General features: G+C 38.7%; 1 protein-coding gene across 6 annotated transcripts in view; it reads right to left on the bottom strand.

The window, feature by feature from the left end:
• Positions 1-46: 46 nt before the first annotated feature.
• Positions 47-22416, bottom strand: part of LOC101738452 (uncharacterized) — a 31012-nt gene continuing 8642 nt past the window's right edge. For 4 of the 6 annotated variants that reach the window (XM_062670481.1, XM_062670482.1, XM_038013383.2 and 1 more), the window contains 15 exons: positions 21887-22096; positions 21176-21287; positions 20125-20242; positions 18107-18249; positions 17532-17654; positions 16808-16912; positions 13965-14044; positions 13323-13484; positions 11801-11959; positions 10579-10679; positions 8864-9050; positions 7562-7753; positions 6129-6234; positions 4603-4738; positions 47-699 (listed from right to left, as the gene is read on the bottom strand). In XM_062670481.1, coding sequence (XP_062526465.1) covers positions 551-699; positions 4603-4738; positions 6129-6234; positions 7562-7753; positions 8864-9050; positions 10579-10679; positions 11801-11959; positions 13323-13484; positions 13965-14044; positions 16808-16912; positions 17532-17654; positions 18107-18249; positions 20125-20242; positions 21176-21287; positions 21887-22096 — 2083 coding nt within the window. In that variant the 3' untranslated portion in view covers positions 47-550. Of the gene's footprint in view, positions 700-4602; positions 4739-6127; positions 6235-7557; positions 7754-8863; positions 9051-10578; positions 10680-11800; positions 11960-13322; positions 13485-13964; positions 14045-16807; positions 16913-17531; positions 17655-18106; positions 18250-20124; positions 20243-21175; positions 21288-21886; positions 22097-22416 lie in introns of those variants that run through there. The other 2 variants (XM_062670484.1, XM_062670485.1) reach the window with 2 other exon arrangements.

Below are 22416 nucleotides of genomic sequence, written 5' to 3' on the forward strand. Positions count from 1 at the left end.
TACGACGATTTCATAGTACATCAATACAGGGAAAATGAAATGTCAATTTGATTTCATATCGTTTTATTAACAGATAATAAATATAAAATGTTTTTTTTTTAAATAAGATGCCTAATTACAACAAATTTATCTGAATGTCAAAACTAACTAAAATATTCAATTTAATTATAAATTTTACATGAAATATTAGTTTTTTGAAACTAATGAAGCACTTGGATTTTGAAAATTCATAATCTAAAATTCACAAATGAAATTAACGAAAAAAAAAACATTAAAGATTTCCACATACAACATTATATCAAACAAGATTGTATCAAAATTTAAAAACAAATAAAAATGCATTCATCCTAAATCTTTTCAACATAATTATTTACATTGCAATTAGAAACCAAAAATTGATTTAGAAATGCTGTTAATGAAATGAGAATTATACAATTTGATTTGAAAGCGGCAGATTAGGATAAAATTTTAAGTAATTCTTTTTTTTTCAAGTTCTGCTTTCCGTGCTATTTGGTAGTATCGTTTTTATTTGCCTGTAAAGGCAGTGTATTCACATAAGCGAAGCAGGTGGCAATGTAACTGCCCCGTGACCGGACAGTGGCGAGGGTAGGGCTGCCACCCCACGGATCCAAGCGCCACGTTCGCAGCAATAAGATTCTACATTATTCAGTGCTCGCATGTATATTGTAGTGACGCCTCCTGTTAATAATAAAAATACAACCTTAACGAGCCCTCGAAATAGAGCGCCCTCGACTACTGAGCCGAGGGCCGTGGGTTCGATTTCCAGATCGGGCAAACATCCGTGTGATAAACATGGTTTGTATCTTTGTATCAATGTTTAATTTGTATTAAACAAAGAGTATATTATATATGTGTGTGTGTGTGTCTCAAATACTTGGTAGTGTGTGTAATGTTTTATTATTATTGACTAGCTGACCCGGCAGACTTCGTAGTGCCTCAATCGACAAATAAAATACCTAAACTTTTGTATAAAATAAACCTAAAACAAACATAAGGAATCCGTCCGACGGGGGACACATCATAGGAAAAACAAAATTGTTATTTCTGTTTAATTCCTAGCATTTTCGTATTTATGTACCTTTTAAACCTTCTCAGGACTTCCACAAATAATTCAAGACCAAAATTAGCCAAATCGGTGCAGCCGTTCTCGAGTTTTAGCGAGACTAACGAACAGCAATTAATTTTTATATATACAGATAGATTGAATGTATTATTAATGCCTAATTAAAAAAAAAAATTAGCATTCTGTACTCCTTCTCTATATTCTCTATAAGTGTGGGAAATTTCATAGTCCTTTCGATTTCCAGATCGGGTAAACATCCTTATGATGAACAGGTTTGTATCCTTGTATCCATGTTTAATAGCTATATTTATAGCAAGCAAGTATCAAGTGTCAAGTAAATATGTATATCAGTCTCTGCTTTGTATACCTACTACAGGTAATCCTGATTTAGGGTCTGACGATCGTGTGTGCGTTGTCCTTCCGGTTATACAATTCAACAGTTCCGCGGAGTCAGACTATCATCTTTACTAACTCACCACCAGCAGTGGAGCTCTATCTCTTTTACGTGGAAACACTGCATTAATCGTTTTTCTTTACTAACTATTATGTTAACGCGTTCAAACTCGAGCATTGGCTTCCTTCCTTATTTCTACCTTCAGTTGTTCTTCAAACATTACATTAAACAAACATTCAAGCATTACATAGCGTTTCAGCTAAGCCCTTTGCATCAACAATATTTACCACAACGTGATTAGGTATACCTAGCTTAGATTTCACATAAATATGCAATTTATTACAGGTTATTGCTGTAATGACTGGTCGTAACCTTTTGATTTTTTTATTCCTTATATTCTTTTAAGATTGGTGGTTTAGCTTTTGACCCATCAGGTGTTAGCGGTTAATCAATAACGTAAATGCCACCTACCCACCGTGACACGTGAGTTTTATGTTACAGTTTTATAGTACAATGGCTGTCCTCTCTTCCTAATCGAATCACTGGTGGTAGGACCTCTTGTGAGTCCGCACGGGTAGGTACCACCGCCCCGCCTATTTCTGCCGCGAAGCAGTAATGCGTTTCAGTTTGAAGGGTGGGGTAGCCGTTGTAACTATACTGAGACCTTAGAACTTATGTCTCAAGGTAGGTGGCGTACTTACGTTGTAGATGCCTATGGGCTCCAGTAACCACTTAATATCAGGTGGGCTGTGAGCTCGTCCAGCCATCTAAGCAATAAAAAAATAATCACATTACTGTTTTACGGTAGAAATAGGCAGGGAGGTGGCACCTTCCCGTGTGGTCTCACAAGACTCTCCACGATCAGATGCGATCCTAGGCAACACACATCGAACTATTATTACTAACATTCTAAGACAAAGTTTGGTTCCTAAAGTTTTATTTTAAATTCTATCTGTCATCAGATAAAAGGTTTTTGATTAAATTTCATATTTTTTTCAGTTTCAGAGAGATTAAAAAATTTAATAAATATTGTATTAAAACAGATAACCATCAATTAAGATTATGTTTGCGTTTTCTTTGTAAGGCACTTTCATTATTATAAATATAATTGTACCTAGCATTGATTACTATCACCACTTATCACTGCAAATTTATTCCCTTAATTCACTTGCAGTTGCAGTTTTACCAGTCCCCCCCCCCCCCCTCCAATCACGTCATACCGCACTTTCTCCTGTCCCATTTCCTAAATTTTTCTTTATATTACTAGCCCATATGGATGGATATCCTATTTATTTTTAGCATGAAATCATCCGATCTGGGGCAGCCGTATCACCATACCCATAAGACTTAGACCGGTAGCTCATTTATTGCATTAAAAAGAAATCGGCTTCAGAAATTTCAGAAACTACGAGAACAATCTGTTATGGTTATCTAAAATACAGATAAAACTCATTCGTTTTCGGAAGAAAAAGTAAAGAGTTAGCCATCATGGATATAAAACATGTAATATAAGTGAAACGCCTGTGAAATGGACATGATACCCTCTGTTTAGTTTGATAAATTTAGTAGAACCGGAAAAGCGCGATCTACCAGCATAAACAATTTTAGATAAAATAATTTCAATGTTTATCTAATACTCAGTTGTATAGTATCAAATCAATCACAAAGTATTAAGATTGTATCATTGCTTTATCATCGTTGTCAAAATAATTTAAGGACTGTCGCTAATAAAATTTCATTTTTCATGTTAAACTTTTGTCGACATTAGAAGCACGAAATCAGGGTCGCCATTGTATTTTTATTTTTTGGTGAAAATAATTTTTACACGCATTCAAGTTCTTTCGTCTTTTAACTTGGGGACTCGGGTCAAAGTTATTTGCGCAGATCGGCAGACGAATTCCTAGGTCCACTGGCATATGAGCATACTGGCATATGAGCATATTGTCATATTTGCGGTAGGCAGCGGCTTGGCTCTAGGCTCTCTTGGCTTGACTCAGCGGCTTGGCCCCTAGCATTGCTGAAGTCCATGAGCGACAGTAACCACTCACCATCAGGTGGGCCGTATGCTCCTCTGCCTACAAGGGCAATAAAAAAATATGAGACATGGTCCAAGATTCAAATGCATAGAATCTTTAAGCCAATGAATGAACGCAAATATCGCACCCCTAATCTTTATGTAGGTATGCCAAGACCAGAATGCCAAGACAACTACTCTATGGCAAACCAGAGGGCCTCAGAAGTCGTGACAGACCCAAACTCCGATGGTTGGATGGCGTGGAGCGCGACCTCAAAGTTATCAGTGTCAGGAACTGGAAGGAAGCCCTGAACAGAGCAGTCTGGAGAGACATACTGGACCAGGCTAAGACCCACCCTGGGCTGTAAGGCCTAAGATGATGATGAATCTGTATGTATAATTTCGCTAATATGGCATATTTTACATTATCGCTGGACCAAAATATTCCATAACACACACGTAATGCTTAAATGGTAAAAGTTCCATTTTCGCGTTCGTAATGCGCATTCCATTACGTGCCCAACGGTTGGTCATCGATTCCAGTGAAATTGTTTAGTTCGCAGTTATCGAGTCGTTCGAGGCACGTACGGAAGCTGATGCAATCATCAAGTAATTTCATGCATGTGTGTGTTTTTTTATGTATAATATACACATTTACGAGTAGTAGGTAAAAAATATTGAGACGTGAAAGGTTATGTTTGCTTTAGCAAAATTTTTGCAACTTTACAGGAGAGCCATTTCAAATTTAAAATTTGGAAATAATATCACAACAAAAAACTTCTTCAGTTAAATATTTGAATGGAGTAAACTTAATTGAAGTTCAGTTAAAAAACTTTGAATTGATGATACTAATACCAAATAAAACGGACCTATAATTACAAAGATACATAATAATATGGCGTATTAAGCGAAATGTCGCTTAAACCACATAGCCTTTCACCCCTCGATATATGTATGTACTTATCTCGTGTATCGTATATTTCATAAATTTAGATAAAATTAAAAATAATTCTTAGCTAAGTTATAAGTGCCGAACCTAAACTCCGACGAGGTCCCCGCGCCTAGGGGGCGATAAGAAAGACATCGCTATGCAGCCAGCACTTTTCTCACCTATGATTATAAGCTGAGTACCGAGGTAGGCGAGTGCGTGTCCGTGACGCGGCATCGACATCTCCGTCTCCAGTTTCCACGCTCGCTCCTTCCAATCCCAAGCATCGATGGCTCCAACGCTACTCGGTGTTTTTTCCTACAGGTCATAAATTAAACATTTAGTGCTAATTTTTTAAAATTTTTATTGCTTCGATATGTGGACGAACTCATAGCCCACCTGGAGTTAATTGGTTACTGGAGCCCATAGACATCTACAACGTAAGCGCGCCACCCACCTTGAGATATAAGTTCTAAGGTCTCAGTATAGTTACAACGGCTGCCACACACTTCAAACCGAAACGCATTACTGCTTCACGGCAGAAGTAGGCAGGGTGGTGGAACCTACTCGTGCGGACTCACAAGAGGTCCTACCACCAGTAATTAGGCAAATTATAATTTTGCGGGTTCGATTTTTACACGATATTATTCTTTCACCGTGGAAGTCAATCGTGAATATTTGTGAAGTATTTTTTTTATTTTTTTTTTTTATTGCTTAGATGGGTGGACGAGCTCACAGCCCACCTGGTGTTAAGTGGTTACTGGAGCCCATAGACGTCTACAACGTAAATGCGCCACCCACCTTGAGATATAAGTTCTCAATTATAGTTACAACGGCTGCCCCACCCTTCAAACCGAAACGCATTACTGCTTCACGGCAGAAAAAGGCAGGGTGGTGGTACCTACCCGCGCGGACTCTCAAGAGATCCTACCACCAGTAAAAAGTATGTATTTCGTTAGAAAAATTGGTACCCGCCTGCGGGTTTCGAACACCGTTGCACCGCTAGATACGAATGCACCGGACGTCTTATCCTTTAGGCCACGACGACAAGACTCCCCTATCAAGAGTTGTTTGCCCTTCGGCACCCGAGTCCGAAGATAGCTTATAGTATGCCTTTTTGACCAAGACATGTTTCCATGCTTCCCTGAGTAGGAACGGACTCCCAACATTTAGTTAAACTCCTGGTCAGAAGGGGTGTCATCGTGCCCCTAGACGTAAATTTCCCGTAACATAGCCCTTTGGTGAACCTTTTTAATTAACGGGTTCGATTTCATAACATGGTACAATAATTGGAAAATAAAATAAAATGTCAAAAATATGTCATTATCTTATAAAATTAAGTAAATAGCTATCGAGTCTGGCTATACGTTACATATTACAATCAGCGCTTTAAAGAACAAAAAATTGATATAGGCGGTTTTATAGCTAAAAGCTATTTTTTTATTGCCCTTGCACACAGAGGAGCATACGGCCCAAATGATGGTGAGTGATTACCGTCGCCCATGGACTTCAGCAATGCCAGGGACAGAGCCAAGCCGCTGCCTACTTAAGCTAATAAAGAAATGTGTTGAAAAGTGTCTTATTTAAATTACGTACGTTTTAAAATTGCTAAATAAATGCATAATTATTTAAATATTATCATCTACTCGTATAATAAATCATAATTATTAAACTATTATCATAATTGTGTATTTTATAGTTAATTAACCTTTTCGGATATTTTCCCTGCTCCGCCGACAATGTACAGTTTGTCATTCATTGAAAACAGAGTTGTGAAACATCGAGGAAAACGGAGATTGTGTATTTCTGTCCACCTGAGAAAAGAGCGAAACAATTTTTGAAGTGAAAACTTCTTTAGAATCGTTGTGATTTCAAACCGGATGCAACGGAAAAAACGACAGGTAAGAGACACAAATACAAAAATGTGTAGGATGAAGCCAGCAAAGAATGAGACAGAAATATACATACTATTTAATACAGCGCCATCTGTGAGATTTTTTAATACTAACGTGTGTATGAAAGCTCTTGTAGTGAATTTTAATTTAGGATTATACGTGAAATTAAAATATCAATTCACAGAGGGCGCTACCTTACAATTATTTACTTACTACAAAATTTTACATATACTTAAGACGTTTAGGATAATTGTATTTTAATTTTGGAAGGTTTCACTTCTACCACGTGTGAATTGCACACATGTAATTTTTTTTTGTTTGTAGACCTGTGTGCTTAGCGCGAGTTTCTTAACGTTCTCGATAGCGCAAAGGTTAACCCAATTTTGTATGCAGTTGGAACAGCGCCCCTAGCGGCAAACGTACGCAAACGATCCCACTCCATACAAATATGAGCTAACTTTTACGCTATCGAGAACGTTAAAAAACTCGCACTAAGCAAACAGATATGTAGACGAACATATCGTCCACCGGATGGTGAGTGGTTACTGTAGCTCATGGACATCACCAATGCCAAGGGCACAGGCAAATCGTAGCCTACCGAAAATTAATTAATACAAACAAATATTCAAATGGACTCATATCGTCTTTAATGTTATCTTGAGTACACGAGGGCACGGTGTGTTCCCCCGTAAGCTGGTACCACAATCCTGTATATTTCTATCGCGAATCAACATTTGGATTTCACTTCAAAGTTTAGGATACCAATGAAGTTGAGACTGAATACCGATTTCGTAGTGTCTACGACATTTGGTAACAAATAGACAAAAATATGGGACGTGTCTGCTTCGACGCGCCTCTGGAGTTCAGTGTTAAAGAGCCGTCGATTTCACTCTCCATCAAATTGTAGCGGAGGAATTAAAATCATTGTATTTAATCCGTTTCAAATCCAACATTTTTTTTTATTTTTTTTATTCCTTAGTTGCATGGACGAGCTCACGGCCCACCTGGTGTTAAGACATAGACATCTACAATATAAATTCCGCTACCCACCTTGAAATATGGGTTCTAAGGTCTCATTATAGTTACAACGACTGCCCCACCCTTCAAACCGAAGCGCATTACTGCTTCACGGCTGAAATAGGAGGGGTGGTGGTACCTACCCACGCGGACTCACAAGAGGTCTTTCCACGAGTTTCTCTAATTCTACTAAAATCTCTCGGCAGTAACATTATCTCGACTTACTTACTCATTGGTTCTTGAATTGTAGCACTCCACGATTTTACTGACGGGCCTCTTCTTGTCGCCCGTCATGCCGCCGGCGACCCAAATGTAGTCCCTGTACTTCAAGCAGCCCATCGCCATGCGAGCAACGTTCATTGGCCTTACTTCGCTCCACGAGCCGGACTTTGGATCGAATTTCTCAACGGAACGTAGTACCCTGAATGTTTACAATTCGTATGTCGTATCACTCTTGTCAGAGCGGTCGTGGTCGTCATCCAGTATCATTGGTGTGGGCAGATTTTATGCGCCTCACAAGCAATCGCCACTCCTCGCGGTTTGTAGTGAGCCTGGTACACTCATGCAAACAGCCGCCAACCACCGACATGACCTGGTCGGTCCATCGCATGGGCAACCTTCTACGCGGTCTGGTGCCTTCTACTTTGCCCTGAACGACAAGGCGCTCTATGGAGTCATTTCCTAGCCGGGAGACATGTCCAAAAAATGATAGTATGCGCCCATGCAATACAATACCGAACATAAAACTATTACATTAATGTAAATTAACCCACTACCCATAGACACAGCCTACTGAGTTTCTCGCCGGAATCTTCTCAGTGGGTGGCGTTTCCGATCCAGTGGTAGATTCTGCGAAGTACTGCTCTTGCTACCCACGGAGAGGATCCATTGAAAAACTCAATCGGTAAAATCTACCATTTTGTTATTCTATTCTATCAGCCCACAGACGTCCACTACTGGACATAGGCCTCACCCAAGTCTCACCACAAACATCGGTCCTATGCTGCTTGCACCCAGCGGATCCCCACGAACCTCAATAGGTAGTTGGTCCACCTGGGAGGCCTACCATCTATCTAGTAAATAAATTACCATAGTAAATAGTATTTCATATAAGAATTACGCTACTAATAGTTTTTGCACCGTACCAACGTTTCGATCCTGAAAGAGCTCAACATCAAGAAGATACTGTCGTCAACAGTCCAGATACGAATTCTCAAGTTCTTCGGGCACATCGCTCGTAATGAAGACTCCATTGAGCGGTTGGTGGTACAAGAGAAAGTCGAGGGCAAAAATTCTCGGGGACGATCTCCAATGCGATGGACCGACCTCATAAAATTTGTGACTCACTCCATCATAAATTATTGCTCTCACTCTGCGAAACATCGTGTCACATGGCGTCGCACCGCAAGAGCATCGTTATCGCAGGTTTCGACTGATGCATGACCACGACCACTCTGTTAAGAGTGTACGACTAGGAAAAAGAACTAATAGTTTTACAATATAATATATTGACGGCAAAACAATTCCTTACTTGCCCTTTTTATCTTGCCCTCCTATAGCATAGAGCGCCATCTTGTGAACGATGAGTCCAAAGTTCTTTCTCGGTGTAGAGAGTCCGTTCTCGCTGTACCACGCGCGGGTGACCGGCTCAAAGCTCCATACAGTTGAGACGACCACCGACTTGCCGCGGAGATCGTCGTCACGTGGGTCTGCGCCTCCTGAACAATAATAATTAACACGTCGTGTGGGCATGTTTGTATTTTTCCCTCTCTATTCGCTGGTAGCCTAAGGACTATTTCAGCTACACCCGGACGGGTGGGTGAGCTTACGGGTTCATCCTGAGAGAATTTGCTAACACTAGCCCTAGCAAGAGCAGTACTTCGCAGAGTGCACTACCGGATCGAACTTGCGACCCACTGAGAAGGTCCAGCGAGAAACTCAGCGGTCATTTTCGTAATAGGATTGCGCATCTCAACCAGATGCGATCTACACAACTCATAATTGTTAGTTCTAGCTTACATCCGGTCATCTGCGTGACGTCATCCCTCATCAGGCATAGTCGGTCATTGGCATATCAAGAAGCAATCCCCCCGTCAAAGTAAAAATTAAGGCGGCGGTATTTATGGTGATAGGGCGTCTTGATATACGCGTGGGTGAATACCACCACCCTGACTATTTCTGCCGTGAAGCATTCGGCCTGAAGAGCTGGGCAGCCGTTGTACTGTAAAAACTGAGACTTGGAATTCATGTCTTATAATTGGCGGCTGTATTGACGGGGTGATGTCTATGGGCTCTGGTGGCCACTTAACACTAAATGGGCAATCAATAAAAAACTGTGGGACGCGAAGTTGGTAGGTCGAGATGGCAGATGTTTGGCTAGTTATATTTTATGGGCTCATGTATATGGGCTCCGATGACATGGAGTCATATTCTTAACACCAGGTGGGCTGTGAGCTGGTCCACCCATCTAAGCAATAAAAAAAAACATTGAGAATCCATCCTTTTAACGGCCGTCTGGTGTAGTGGTAAGTGACATGGTCACTACACAAGGAGGTCGCGAGTTCGAATCCCGCCATGGGAAGATATTTGTATGATAAATATAAATGTCTTTTCCAGAGTTATGGACGTCTATTAAATATATGTATGTGTATAATAAAAATCTTACATTTATATCCGTTATCTGGTACCTGTAACACAAGTTCTTTACGAACTTATCACGGGACCAGTTAACGTGGCGTGATTGTTAGTAAATATTTATTTATTTATTAAAAAAAAAAAAATATCCTTTTAATTTACTTCACTAATAATCTATCGGTACATACGGCATACTTAGAAAGTTATATTTGTCAATGATTGATTACATTTTATTAAATTCTGGTTTATGAATGAAGCCTGATCGATTGTTTCTCTGAAAGCAGGCGTTAATACGTCAAAATATAAAATAATTGTTCAATAACGATTGGAGTTCAATTAACTCTCATAAAAGAAAATAATACAGTAATTTTTGAATAGAATAAACATCACAAATGATTGTTTGCGTAATTTGGTTTTTAAATTCCCTGTGATACAATATAAATTTCATACGGTATTATACTACACATTTTAAATCAGAGCCTGTCTTTTAGTCCTCAATTGACCTTAGATAAAATGCAGACAAGTCAATGACATTAAAAGCCTTTACAATGTTTGCAAGGATGCCGAGAATAGATATGGCAAATGTTTGTAAAGCAAACTTTTAATATTTACCAACAAGATAGACTCGTCCTCTTAAAAAGGCAATGGAGTGATGATGTCTCGGTTCGGGTAAGTTTCCAACGTTGTCCCAAACGTTCGAGACAGGATCGAATCTGCTAGACAAACAGAATATTTTAAAGATACCTATCTCTATATCATACTTTAGACTATTAATGTAAATTGGAAAGTGTTTGAATATATTGAAAAGATTCACTTTTGAATATAAATATTGGAACGAAGTTCCTTATCGCGCGTTGTGAAAGGGGGCTAGACGGAAAAAATTCTTACGAAAAGTTGTCACGACACTTTTTAGATCCGTCATTCTGACCAATCAACGTGTAGGCGCTTATCGCGTGACATTGCTCGTATCCGATTGGTCCGCGTAATGAGTACAGTTTCTCGAGATAGCGTTTCAATAATAGTAATTTAGTTCATAGTATTGTTTTTTTCTTCTTCATAATGCTGTAATTTATTATTATAACTTAAAAAAAATTTACAATTCCTTCACTAATTAATCGAAAGGAACTTCGTTCCATCCGGGTGTCCCTTGACACCTCTGAAGTTTTTTTTTTTTAATATTAAATGCTCTTTGCTTGCTACGGTCTAAGGCTTAGAGGTGAACAGAAACGCCTTTTTGAGAAACACAATTTAGTAGCAGTGGGCCACTAATTTGTACCTAGATTTGCACTAAATTGAGATGAACAAGACATCGACAATATCCAACTCAACTATGGTGATCATGCTTATTGTAGATATGTAGCTTGAGAATATTTTGCTATTAGCAAAAATATGATTTCTTTGATTATTCTACATGTGCTGAGTAGCTTCAGGATATGTGTTCGCTAAGTAGATACCGGAGCCCGTAAACATAACGTGAATGCCGCCACCCACCAAAACATGAGGTCGCAGTCCCAATTCTATTTTACATATAACGATTATCCCCCATTCTTAAAACTGGATTAATTTTCATGTATAATTTTGCAAATGCCACTAGGGTCAGACGTGTCATCCTATGCATATGTAACTACCGTCACCCATTATAAACAATAACATTAGTGATGCCATAGGCACTGACCAAGCTTCTTTTCTTTTGTTTTTTAATTATTGAAGAAGCACAGGTCATTGCGCTCGGCGAAGATCGTGAAGGCGAGGTCTTTCCAAAGCCGTTTGGTATGTGGCCAAAATATGTAATAAACTTCATATAAACTTTAAAAAAGAGAGTTGTGATTCAAACCTGTATATCTCTTTCCCTGTGTTCTTACCAACCCCGTATGTCGTATGAGGATCGATCCCGCCAAACACCAATACTGTTTCTCTATCCCAATCGAAGAGAGATCCCTCTGCGACGTATTTCTTGTTTGCTGGTCCGAGGATTGAAGCTGACAATTTGTTCCTTGAATTAGTTAAAATTTATTTGTAGTATTTTTTTGGGGAGCTAGGGAAGTTTCTTTATTTACTGTTTTTGTAGAAAGAAGAGCATTCGGTCTACTGGGTGGTATGCGATTGCTGTTGCTCATGGACGACAGCAATGCCTGAAGCACAGCTATGTACCACTGAGTATTCTCTGCAAAACTCGTTTGAAGAAAGATATATCATAGCAGCGTTCACGAAGCACTGAAGAACGTTCGTTCCAAAGTCGGATGGTACGTGCAAAAAACATCTCTGTAAAAGCACTGTTGAAGAAAGCAGTTGTGCTAGGTACGAGCTCTGCTACGGTGGCGAGTTGTGCCATGGTAAAAACGAGATTATGATGGGATCAGATCATAACAGTTCCTCAGAGCACTCCTCGTTCAATCATATATTAACAGTCGACATAACAAAAATGTGTATTTCGAAAATGTTTCATTTTGTGCCTTCGAACATTTTTCGAGCATCCAAATACATATATTTGTCTGCTTGATATTTAAAATAAGTAGGAGATTCGATTAATGCATATTTTTTTTAAATATTGTTTTGTAGTTCATCCATTATTTCAAACGATTAGGAATATTTTTTCAAATCGAGGTTCTGTTTATTAATATTGTTGTGTTATAATTTTATTATAATAATTAGTTCCTTGCAGTATTCATCAGCTTGGCCGAGCCTTGAGTTTTTTCTTTTCTCAATGTTAATGTGATCGTATTAGTATCGTCGCCAAGCCTCTCATGCGATAGGAGACAAGTTCGAGAATGGATACGCATTATATACTGCGTAGTAAATGCACCGGAAGGTAACACTCATCTGTGTGCTTAATGCGAGTTTTTTAACGTTCTCGATAGCGTACAAGCTAACTCAAATTTGTATGGAGTTGGAACAGCGCCCCTAGCGGCAAACGTAGACAAACGATCCAACTCCATACAAATTTGAGTTAACTTTTACGCTATCGAGAATGTTAAAAAACTTGCATTAAGCAAACTGAATATTTATGCCCTAAAGCAGTTATACGTTCTGGTTCTTAGGGCGATAGAGCGGTTATATAATACATTTGGTAAATCGACCTCATGTCTCAAGTCGGGTTGCATTCACGTTGTAACGTTGAAAACAAAAAAAGACTTTGTTCAAGATCTATGTACATAGCGTGAAACGAAACGCACATATGACGTTTCTGAGCATTTTTTATAGTTCCGATGCATTCCATCACTCGCCAACCACTTTGGCACCTGTTATAATTTTTCAATAATCTCAACAAGTTGTTATTTATAACGGAATAAAAATATATTAAAACATTACTTAAAAAAAGACAAAAAAATATTAGTTACGAGCGTGGATAGTCTTACATAGTAATTCTGGCTATCGAATCTTTCGATTGGTTGAAGAGTGATATCTGCGGGGTGTTCACGTTGTTCGGAGCCGCTGGAGCAACAGTGGACGGAGCCGTTTCCTGGCGAGTGACGTTTGTACTTGTGCGTCCCCGAGAAGCCGATGGAGCTTGTGAATTTCTGAGCATTAAAAGCGTCTTTTCAAAAACGATACAATAAAGTTATAGGTTTATTACAGCTAAGAAATATAGGATCTAAACTTTTATTATAATTAGGAAATTATATTGTAGGCAGCGGCTTGGCTCTGCCCCTGGCATTGCTGAAGTCCATCGGTCCATCCACGGTCATTCGGTAACGTGCGAACTTATTGTGGTACACTTCATTCACGGTTGTTTGCATAAGAGTTAGTGTATTGCGCAAACAAACGCTCTGAGATCGTGGTCAATGAATGATAAAAAAAATGTTATTTTACGTACGTCTGTACGTTATTACAAAGTTAAGTCGTACACTGTGTGCATTACTAATAAAAATCTTACGTTACGAATGTTTTTTCCCGGTTAGGGTACCCCTCCGCTTAGTCCCTTCAGGAACTTCGTTCCAAAACATGCATTTAGCCGTTAATTTGCATTTTTAAGTGAAAATTTATCACAGAAACATTACCTTTTGTATCCTAAAGCCGCAGTAGCAGAGGCAAGGTACGAAGCAGCTATACTGTGTCTTTTTTCGTTTCCATAGTTTTCCTACAAATATACGATTTATTAAAAAAATAAATAAATTATACGTTATTAATCAATTTATCTATCAGGTTTCTATTTATATGAGCGTAAACGGCTGGGCGAAGGAGCTTAGAATCCATGTGGTGACAAGCGGTTTCTTTTAATGGTTTCTGAAATGTAACTAGTCAGGTCATAAGTATTGTCACCCAGTAAAAACTTTTCTTTTAGAATGCTGGCCACAAAAAAGTTTATTGAATTCGAATTTCGAATTGTTCATGAAAATAAAAAGGTATACTTTTAGAATTTTACTCATTTTTAAATATGGAGTGGACGCTTAAAGAAGACCGTGTTGCAGTTATTGCGTTGCATCGTTGCGGTTACGCGCCAATTCAAATTTTTAACATATTGAAAAATTTGAATATAACCAAAAGATTCGTTTATCGTACCATCAAACGATACAATGAAGACTCTAGTGTAGATGACAGGTCAAGAAGTGGTCGCCCTCGGTCTGTTAGGACTCCAGCAGTGATAAAAGTGTGAAGGCGCGAATTCAAAGAAATCCCAAACGTAAGCAGAAACTGTTGGCCCTTCAGATGGGGTTAAGCAGAACCACGGTGAAAAGGGTGTTAAATGAAGACTTAGGGCTTCGGGCATATCGAAGAAAAACAGGACATCGTTTGAATGCTCGTCTTATGGACCTGAGACTGAAGAGATGCCCCGCTTTGTTGAAGCGGTACGCGGGAAAAAAATATCGGGAAATTCTTTTTTCGGATGAAAAAATTTTTACCGTAGAAGAGAGCTACAACAAACAAAATGATAAGGTGTACGCACACAGTAGTGAAGAAGCGAGCAACCGTATTCCGCGTGTCCAACGAGGTCATTTTCCATCCTCGCTCATGGTATGGTTGGGAGTTTCTTATTGGGGCTTAACAGAGGTACATTTTTGTGAGAAAGGTGTAAAAACGAATGCAGTTGTGTATCAATACAGTCCTGACGAACCTTAGGGAACCTGTTTCTCATACCATGTTCAATAACAGGCACTGGGTATTCCAACAAGATTCGGCGCCAGCTCATAGAGCGAAGAGCACACAAGACTGGCTGGCGGCGCGTGAAATCGACTTCATCCGGCACGAAGACTGGCCCTCCTCCAGTCTAGATTTGAATCCGTTAGATTACAAGATATGGCAACACTTGGAGGAAAAGGCGTGCTCAAAGCCTCATCCCAATTTGGAGTCACTCAAGACATCCTTGATTAAGGCAGCTGCCGATATTGACATGGACCTCGTTCGTGCTGCGATAGACGATTGGCCGCGCAAATTGAAGGCCTGTATTCAAAATCACAGAGGTCATTTTGAATAAACTTTAGTGTCATAAGAATCTATGTTTTGTTAAGTTCATTTTGGTATATGAGTGGTTACATAATGAATAAACTTGTTTCAATTATTTTACATTAAACATGTGACAGAATTTATGACCTGACTAGGTACATATCCTTCGTCACCGAGCCGACGGCAGAGTGCCACCATTGTGGTTGCGACTTGGACACGGCGGAGCACACGCTCGTTGCCTGCCCCGCATGGGAGGAGTGGCGCCGTGTCCTCGTCGCAAAAATAGGAAACGACTTGTCGTTGCCGAGTGTTGTGGCATCGATGCTCGGCGACGACGAGTCGTGAAAGGCGATGCTCGACTTCTGCGAGTGCACCATCTCGCAGAAGGAGGTGGCGGGGCGCGTGAGAGACGCACAAGCCCGCCGCCATCGGGCGGCGGCCAGGTCCCAAGCCCCGGTCCTCTAAGTGTTTCGGGTCCCCCTCACATGTCGGTCTGGGGACCGGCGAAGGTAGCCTAAGAAGACGACGTGCAAGCTGCTCTGTACACGTTTTACGTAAGAGCATCCGGGTGATGGAAGGCCGGCTATCCTCAACCCACGCTGGTTTTGAGACCCAGCGGGGTATTCCGTAGGATAACCCATTCTAACCGGCGCCATGTAGACGGGCTCCGGATAGCCTGCCGACCGAGAGGGCTGGTAGTCGTGGCGCCGACAACCGCCAGTACGGCGTCCCGAGGGGGAGGGTGATGGAAGAGACGTGCTCCGCACTAAGCGCTTCCCTCTCCCCCTTTGCCTTTTCATGAGTTTTGTCTCATGCGAGGTTTGGATGCTGGTTGTTGAGCGATAGGAGGTTTAAGTTGGTTCGACTCCGACATGCCCCGCCCGCCATCCCCTGTGGAGGGTGGGAGTCCGGCGATTTCCTCCTGACCAAAAAAAAAATATATATCCTTCGTCAAACGAAGCTTATATTGGCTTTTCATAAGCAATGGCTGGATCTACCTCTAGTATTACCAATGTTAAAAGCAAATATTATTTTAGGAATCTTCTTTTAATTGATTTAGACGGAATCGAGTCCAATTGATTACAACAGCTTAAACTGATCACTGTACTCATAGAATAATACGATAAAGCCCCAGTGGAGTTTTTCAAGGATACATTTTTCAGGGATAATTTTTTCACTGGTGGTAGGATCTCTTGTGTCCGCACGGCCAGGTACCACCACCCCGCCTATTTCTGCCGTGAAGCAGTAATGCGTTTCGGTTTGAAGGGTGGGGTAGCCGTTGTAACTATACTGAAACCTTAGAACTTATATCTCAAGGTGGGTGGCGCATTTACATTATAGATGTCTAAGGGCTCCAGTAACCACTTAACACCAGGTGGGCTGTGAGCTCGTCCACCCATCTAAGCTATAAAAATTAAAAAAAAAATAAACTAAAAAACATACAAGGTATCATCCTTACTCTAGTGGTTGCACTGCTTTCTGTGGTAACACTACTCGATTCGCTGTTCAAAACTGATTCCTTCTCGGGAAGCTCAAACATTTGCACTTGTTGCTGATTTCCAACCTGAAAACATACAGGTAATTGATTGGACAAAAATAAATTGATCTGTGGTCAAAACGGAAATTCAATTTAAATACCTTCTTAAATCATTAAGTATTTTAAGGTAGCGAATTTTTAACATTGCTATTACATTTGGATAGGGACGAGAATGGTACGAATAATAGTTCTATTTGGCTTTCGACCACAGAGTTTTAATGGTGGTGGGACCTATTGTGAGTCCGCACGGGTAGGTACCACCACCCTGGCATTTCTTCCGTGAAGCAGTAATGCGTTTCGGCTAAGGGTGGGGCAGCCGTTGTAACTATACATGAGACCTTAGAACTTATATCTCAAGGTGGGTGGCGCATTTACGTTGTAGATGTTTATGGGCTCCGGTAACTTAACACCAGGCGGGCTGTGAGCTCATCCACCCATCTAAGCAATAAATAAAAAAGCCTACTGCTAGAAGGTTCGCAATTGATGAATTGTAGATCACGTGAATGTTTCTTACCATAAGCATTATTTGTATTTAATTATGTACTTATGTATACACTACATTTTTTTTAAAATTCATTTCTAGGTACACGTCAAATTACGCAGTATATAAATTAGATTAAAATTCATTAGAAACTGTTATTTTCACCGGTGCCTTCATTTCTCTTGGACGTTTTTCAGCTTGTGCATTCCTTCGATCAGTCAATTCGGGTATTTCTAGATCTACAGGTGGCGATCGTACTGGCGAAGGAGACTGGCTGCCTTCTTTCATCTAAACAATATATTTGCTCATTATTTTCAATTTGGATCTTATGTTATAAGTTTATAAGGCCGACGAGCATACGACAGATTTGATGGTGAGTGATTGCTATTGTTCATGAACATCAACAATACTAGAGGCACAGCTAAGCCGCTAACTCTTTTAAAATTTTGTTTAAAAAAGGATATGTCATTAGCTTTCATGAAGCGTGAAGCGAAAGTCATTGCTGTTATTGATGGTACGTTTTTTAATATTTGTATTAGTTAAGTATTCCGAAGCAAAATTTAAAAACAAATTGTTTCTCTACCACAGGGGTGCAATAACAAATATCTTCTTTTAAAATAGCACAAAAAAGCCCTATTCAAGATCAATCCAAACAGTTTTAATCAGTGTACGAAATTGAAACAAAATAAGGATGTACTTTATAATCTATGGCTCGTTTAATTTATTTGTAGTCTACTTGCCTTTCTTCTACTTTCGAAGAATTCGCTCATCGTAGGAAAATCATCCTTGACATTAGCCAACCCTTTCAATGTAGCTGGAAGTGGAAAGTCCATTTTTGGCCTTCTCATTTCCATTTTGTCATTGTCCATGCCTCGTAAACTGCCTGACGTTAATATAAGAATAACATATTCACACATATGTCTATTGCCTTCATTTTTCATAAGGGATTAATTTTCAGTTATCAATGTGTCGCTAGTTTTATTTAATAAAGTCAGAAGGCACCTAGTTCAGATGTGAAACTTGTACAAATCTAAACAATTTACATATATATACAATAGCTATACATTCTGGACCACAGCTACTTACGTTATTATGATAATAGTTTGATTATTAACAGTGAGATACGGTTACGCGACTCTGGTTTCCTTACATATATCTACCTTCTCATAGTCCAGCAACAATGTTTCATTGCACTAATTATATGTGCTTTTAAAAGAAAACGAACAAAATGAATAATAGTATATTTATATATAAAACTGAATTGTTGTTCGTTACTTAGCTAAAACTCGAGAACGGCTGAACCGATTTGGCTAATTTTGATCTTGAATTATTTGTGGAAGTCCAGAGAAGGTTTAAAAGGTAGATAAATATGAAAATGCTCGGAATTAAATAATTTTGTTTTTCCTTTGATGTGTCCCCCCGTTGGTCTTTCATTTATCGATTGAGGCACTACGAAGTCTGCCGGGTCAGCTAGTATAGTATAAACAGCCGAGTTTGTTCTGTCTGTTCATTGTCAGAAATGTGCTTTTTCAGGATACCGACAATAAGAATGTTTCGATGATGAAATTGGAATATAAATAATTACAATTATGTTTAAGGTTTTATCTTGCGTTTTGAATATCATTATATTATTTCTGACATTTCGAACATTTTACCGTTTTTTTGGTTACGGACGACTAGGGTGTTTGTTATTTGTTGACGTTTTTATATTGCGCTGAAATACATTATACGATTTTAATTCGAGTATCGTCCTTAGCAAAAAACAAATCTCTATTTTTGCTAACTCCTTGGATGTATCTTGTCTAAAGTACTGTTGGTCTTTACCACCCTATTGTGACAGTAATTCAATGATACGGTCCGCTCTGAAAGGAACTGTGTGCTTAGTGTGAGTTTTTTAATGTTCTCGATAGTGTAAGAGTTAACTCAAATTTGTATGCACCAGTTAGAACAGCACCCCCAGCGGCAAACGTAGACAAACGTTCCAACTCCATACAAATTATATACAATATACGTTAAAAAAACTCGCACTAAGTACACCGAACGCAGATAACGTCATTTTTATGCAACAGTAAATTCGATCTGATGTCTCAAGATAGGTCGCTTTTTACATTCTAATATCTATGTGTTTACCATAATCCTATCTTCACATTTACTCATTTTAGGCGATAAATAAAACAATTTCAACGCTTTCGAAAACTCTCATAGCTCAGTAGGTGCCGGCCGGGCGATATCGATACTTACTAAGTTATCGTAACGGTGAATCAAAAACATTGTTAAGAAAGAAATCCAGTACTAGGGGGGTAGCGTTTGTTATGATATGCAAAACCGTCCCTAACTAAATGATTTCAAAATCAAATGCTTTCCTGAATAATCGAAAAAGATATTAATTAATTAGAAACAATTCTAAATAAAAAAAAGTTCCATTACACGCAAACGTGAACCTCATTCGGATAAAAAAGTAAAAACGGCAAGCTATAGACCAACATCAATTTTAAAAACATACTAGCTGTACCCGTCCGCTTCGCTGGGTATTTAAAATTATTATTTCTCCCCCACAAAGATTCTCATCATTAACGCCCCCGCAACTGGTGTAGGGAGTCCAACATTCATATAAATATTAGCCTATTCATTAAGTACATGTATTTTCTACATGGATATCAAGTTTCAAGTCAACCGAATCCACGGTTCAGTAGTTATAATGGAACATCCGTAAAAACCACTGTAGATTTATATATTAGTATAGATAATTTAACTGAACCCGGTAAATCTTCGCTCCTCCTAGGTGGCTGCATCATCGCCATCTGTTGATACATCTGGTCTCTCGGGACCATGAACTGTTCGAGGTATTTTAGGAAATCCTTGTACGTCACGTGGTTCTGAAATGTAAACGTTAATCGATTTATGAATTCGGCAAGCACCGGCGCCGTAATTTAATCATGTTTATCTGTTATGAAACTGCCGGTAGAATATATACAAATTTTCGTTGTTAAGGAAAGTTTGAATTCTTTATCTATTGTAATGCTTTGCAATATTTTTTAAATTTAATTTAAAAAAAGAATTCTTTAGTAATTGCTTTAACGATTAAGATTTAGTTTCACGAACCAACGCTTATTTGAAAGTTTCTTTTTTGTTCAACAGTAATATAAGAAAAATATACAGGCTTAAGATTCATCATTTCAAAATGTAATCAATGTAATCATGTAAATGTAAGCTCAATGTCAAGAGTTATTTAGGCTTGATTAATGACTCTCGTCCATTCCACATTTAAATGAAATCACGTCATAATTAATTATATGTATATCTGCAAATGCCCTTATCGTATAATAAAAAAATATCATAGACTTTCCCAATAAAAGACTGATGAAAAAAATAGATTTTTACATCGGCTAAAATTAAGTTGCTCTATTTTTTTTTTAATTAGAAAAAACTAACTATTAAACTAATTAATAAAAACTACTTTCATAAAAATTAGTATACAGGGGATTTCGGGGGCGATAAATCGATCTAGCTACGATTTATTTTCAGAAAACGTTGTTTTATTCGTGTTTTCAATAATAAACTCTTCCCGACATCTATTGGCGAATAATAATACTATTTTTCTTAATTGAGGGCAACTAACCGCTTTAAAGACACAACAAGATGGCGTTATCAAAAAAAAAACGGTCATCATGTCGTAAAATTTATTCTAACATTAAGGCCGGCGCGATAAACAGGGCCTAGGACGGCATCAAGCCTAAATCAGTCACTGGCAACTGGAAAAGTATTGAGATCTTAAACGAATTAAAAAAATAAGTTAAGTTAATATTAACCTTTTCATCACCGATCCAATTCCTTTCGGCCGGTTCTGTGAGACCGAGAACGTCGATCCAGTGATAATAGTTCTTTGAATTGTTCCCGTACCAATACTTTATGATTACATAACTGTAATTAAAATATTAACACGATATAAAGTATGTAATAAAAATTTACTACAAGGATGTCTTCTTGTTTTTCATTCTACATTCGTATCTGGATAATTAGACAACACGGAAAAATCCTCATCATCCATTTTTACTCGTTTTGTGGCCATTGTTCCCTAGCTTTGTTTTTTGTTTTGTAAATATGTTGTCGGTATTAAGTATGATTATGACATTACTAGCTGTACCCGTCCGCTTCGCTGGGCATTTAAAATAACCATTATTATTTCTCGCCCCCACAAAGATTCTCATCATTAACGCCCCTGCAACTGGTGTAGGGAGTCCAACACTCATATAAATCTTAGCCTATCCATTAAGTACATATATTTTCTAGATGGATACCAAGTTTCAAGTCAATCGGATGCATGGTTCAGTAGTTATAACGGAACATCCGTGAAAACTACTTTAGATTTAAATATTATTAGTATTAGTAGAGATAGATCATCCCGTGAGAACAGTTACAGGTCTTATTATAAAAATTTAATATATTTTTAACACTTAAAAGACAATATCGAACATAATAAATGCTATTTGTTCCAAACTACTTTTACAACGGCAACTAACGCAAGTCCGTCGTCAACCATCTGCTGTACTTCAGGCTCGTTGACAATCTCCAAGATTTCCGAATTGTCAGGGTTACGCTTGATGTCAACTAGCTGCCACGGCGAGATCAAACCAAAACGGACACAGCGCATTATTTCAATAGCGTAATGACGACGCGAAGACCAATCGCCGTGTAACCAACGCACTCCAGCCATAAGGACTTCCATTTCGCTTGAAGCATCAAAATGAAAATCCTAAATTGGTTAATTTACATATTTTATCAATTTATCTCTTTCATTTTTCTCGAAGTTCTTCTCATGAAGAATTGACACGGCTCTATCTATACACGGATCAATCTATATACCGATATCTCATTGGTGAAATAGCCCTGTCCGTGATAATAGATCGGTCGCAGAAGAGCGTAACATGACCATTATCAAGAATTAATCGAGTTTGGTTTTTATAATAATAGTTTAAGAAGCAAAATAGCTTTTCAGACTTTAAGCATTGAAATTCATCGAAGAAATAATACTATGATGTGGTTTTATGAT

This window comes from Bombyx mori, chromosome 10, assembly GCF_030269925.1.
Source record: "Bombyx mori chromosome 10, ASM3026992v2".
NCBI classification, from domain to species: Eukaryota; Metazoa; Arthropoda; class Insecta; order Lepidoptera; family Bombycidae; genus Bombyx; species Bombyx mori.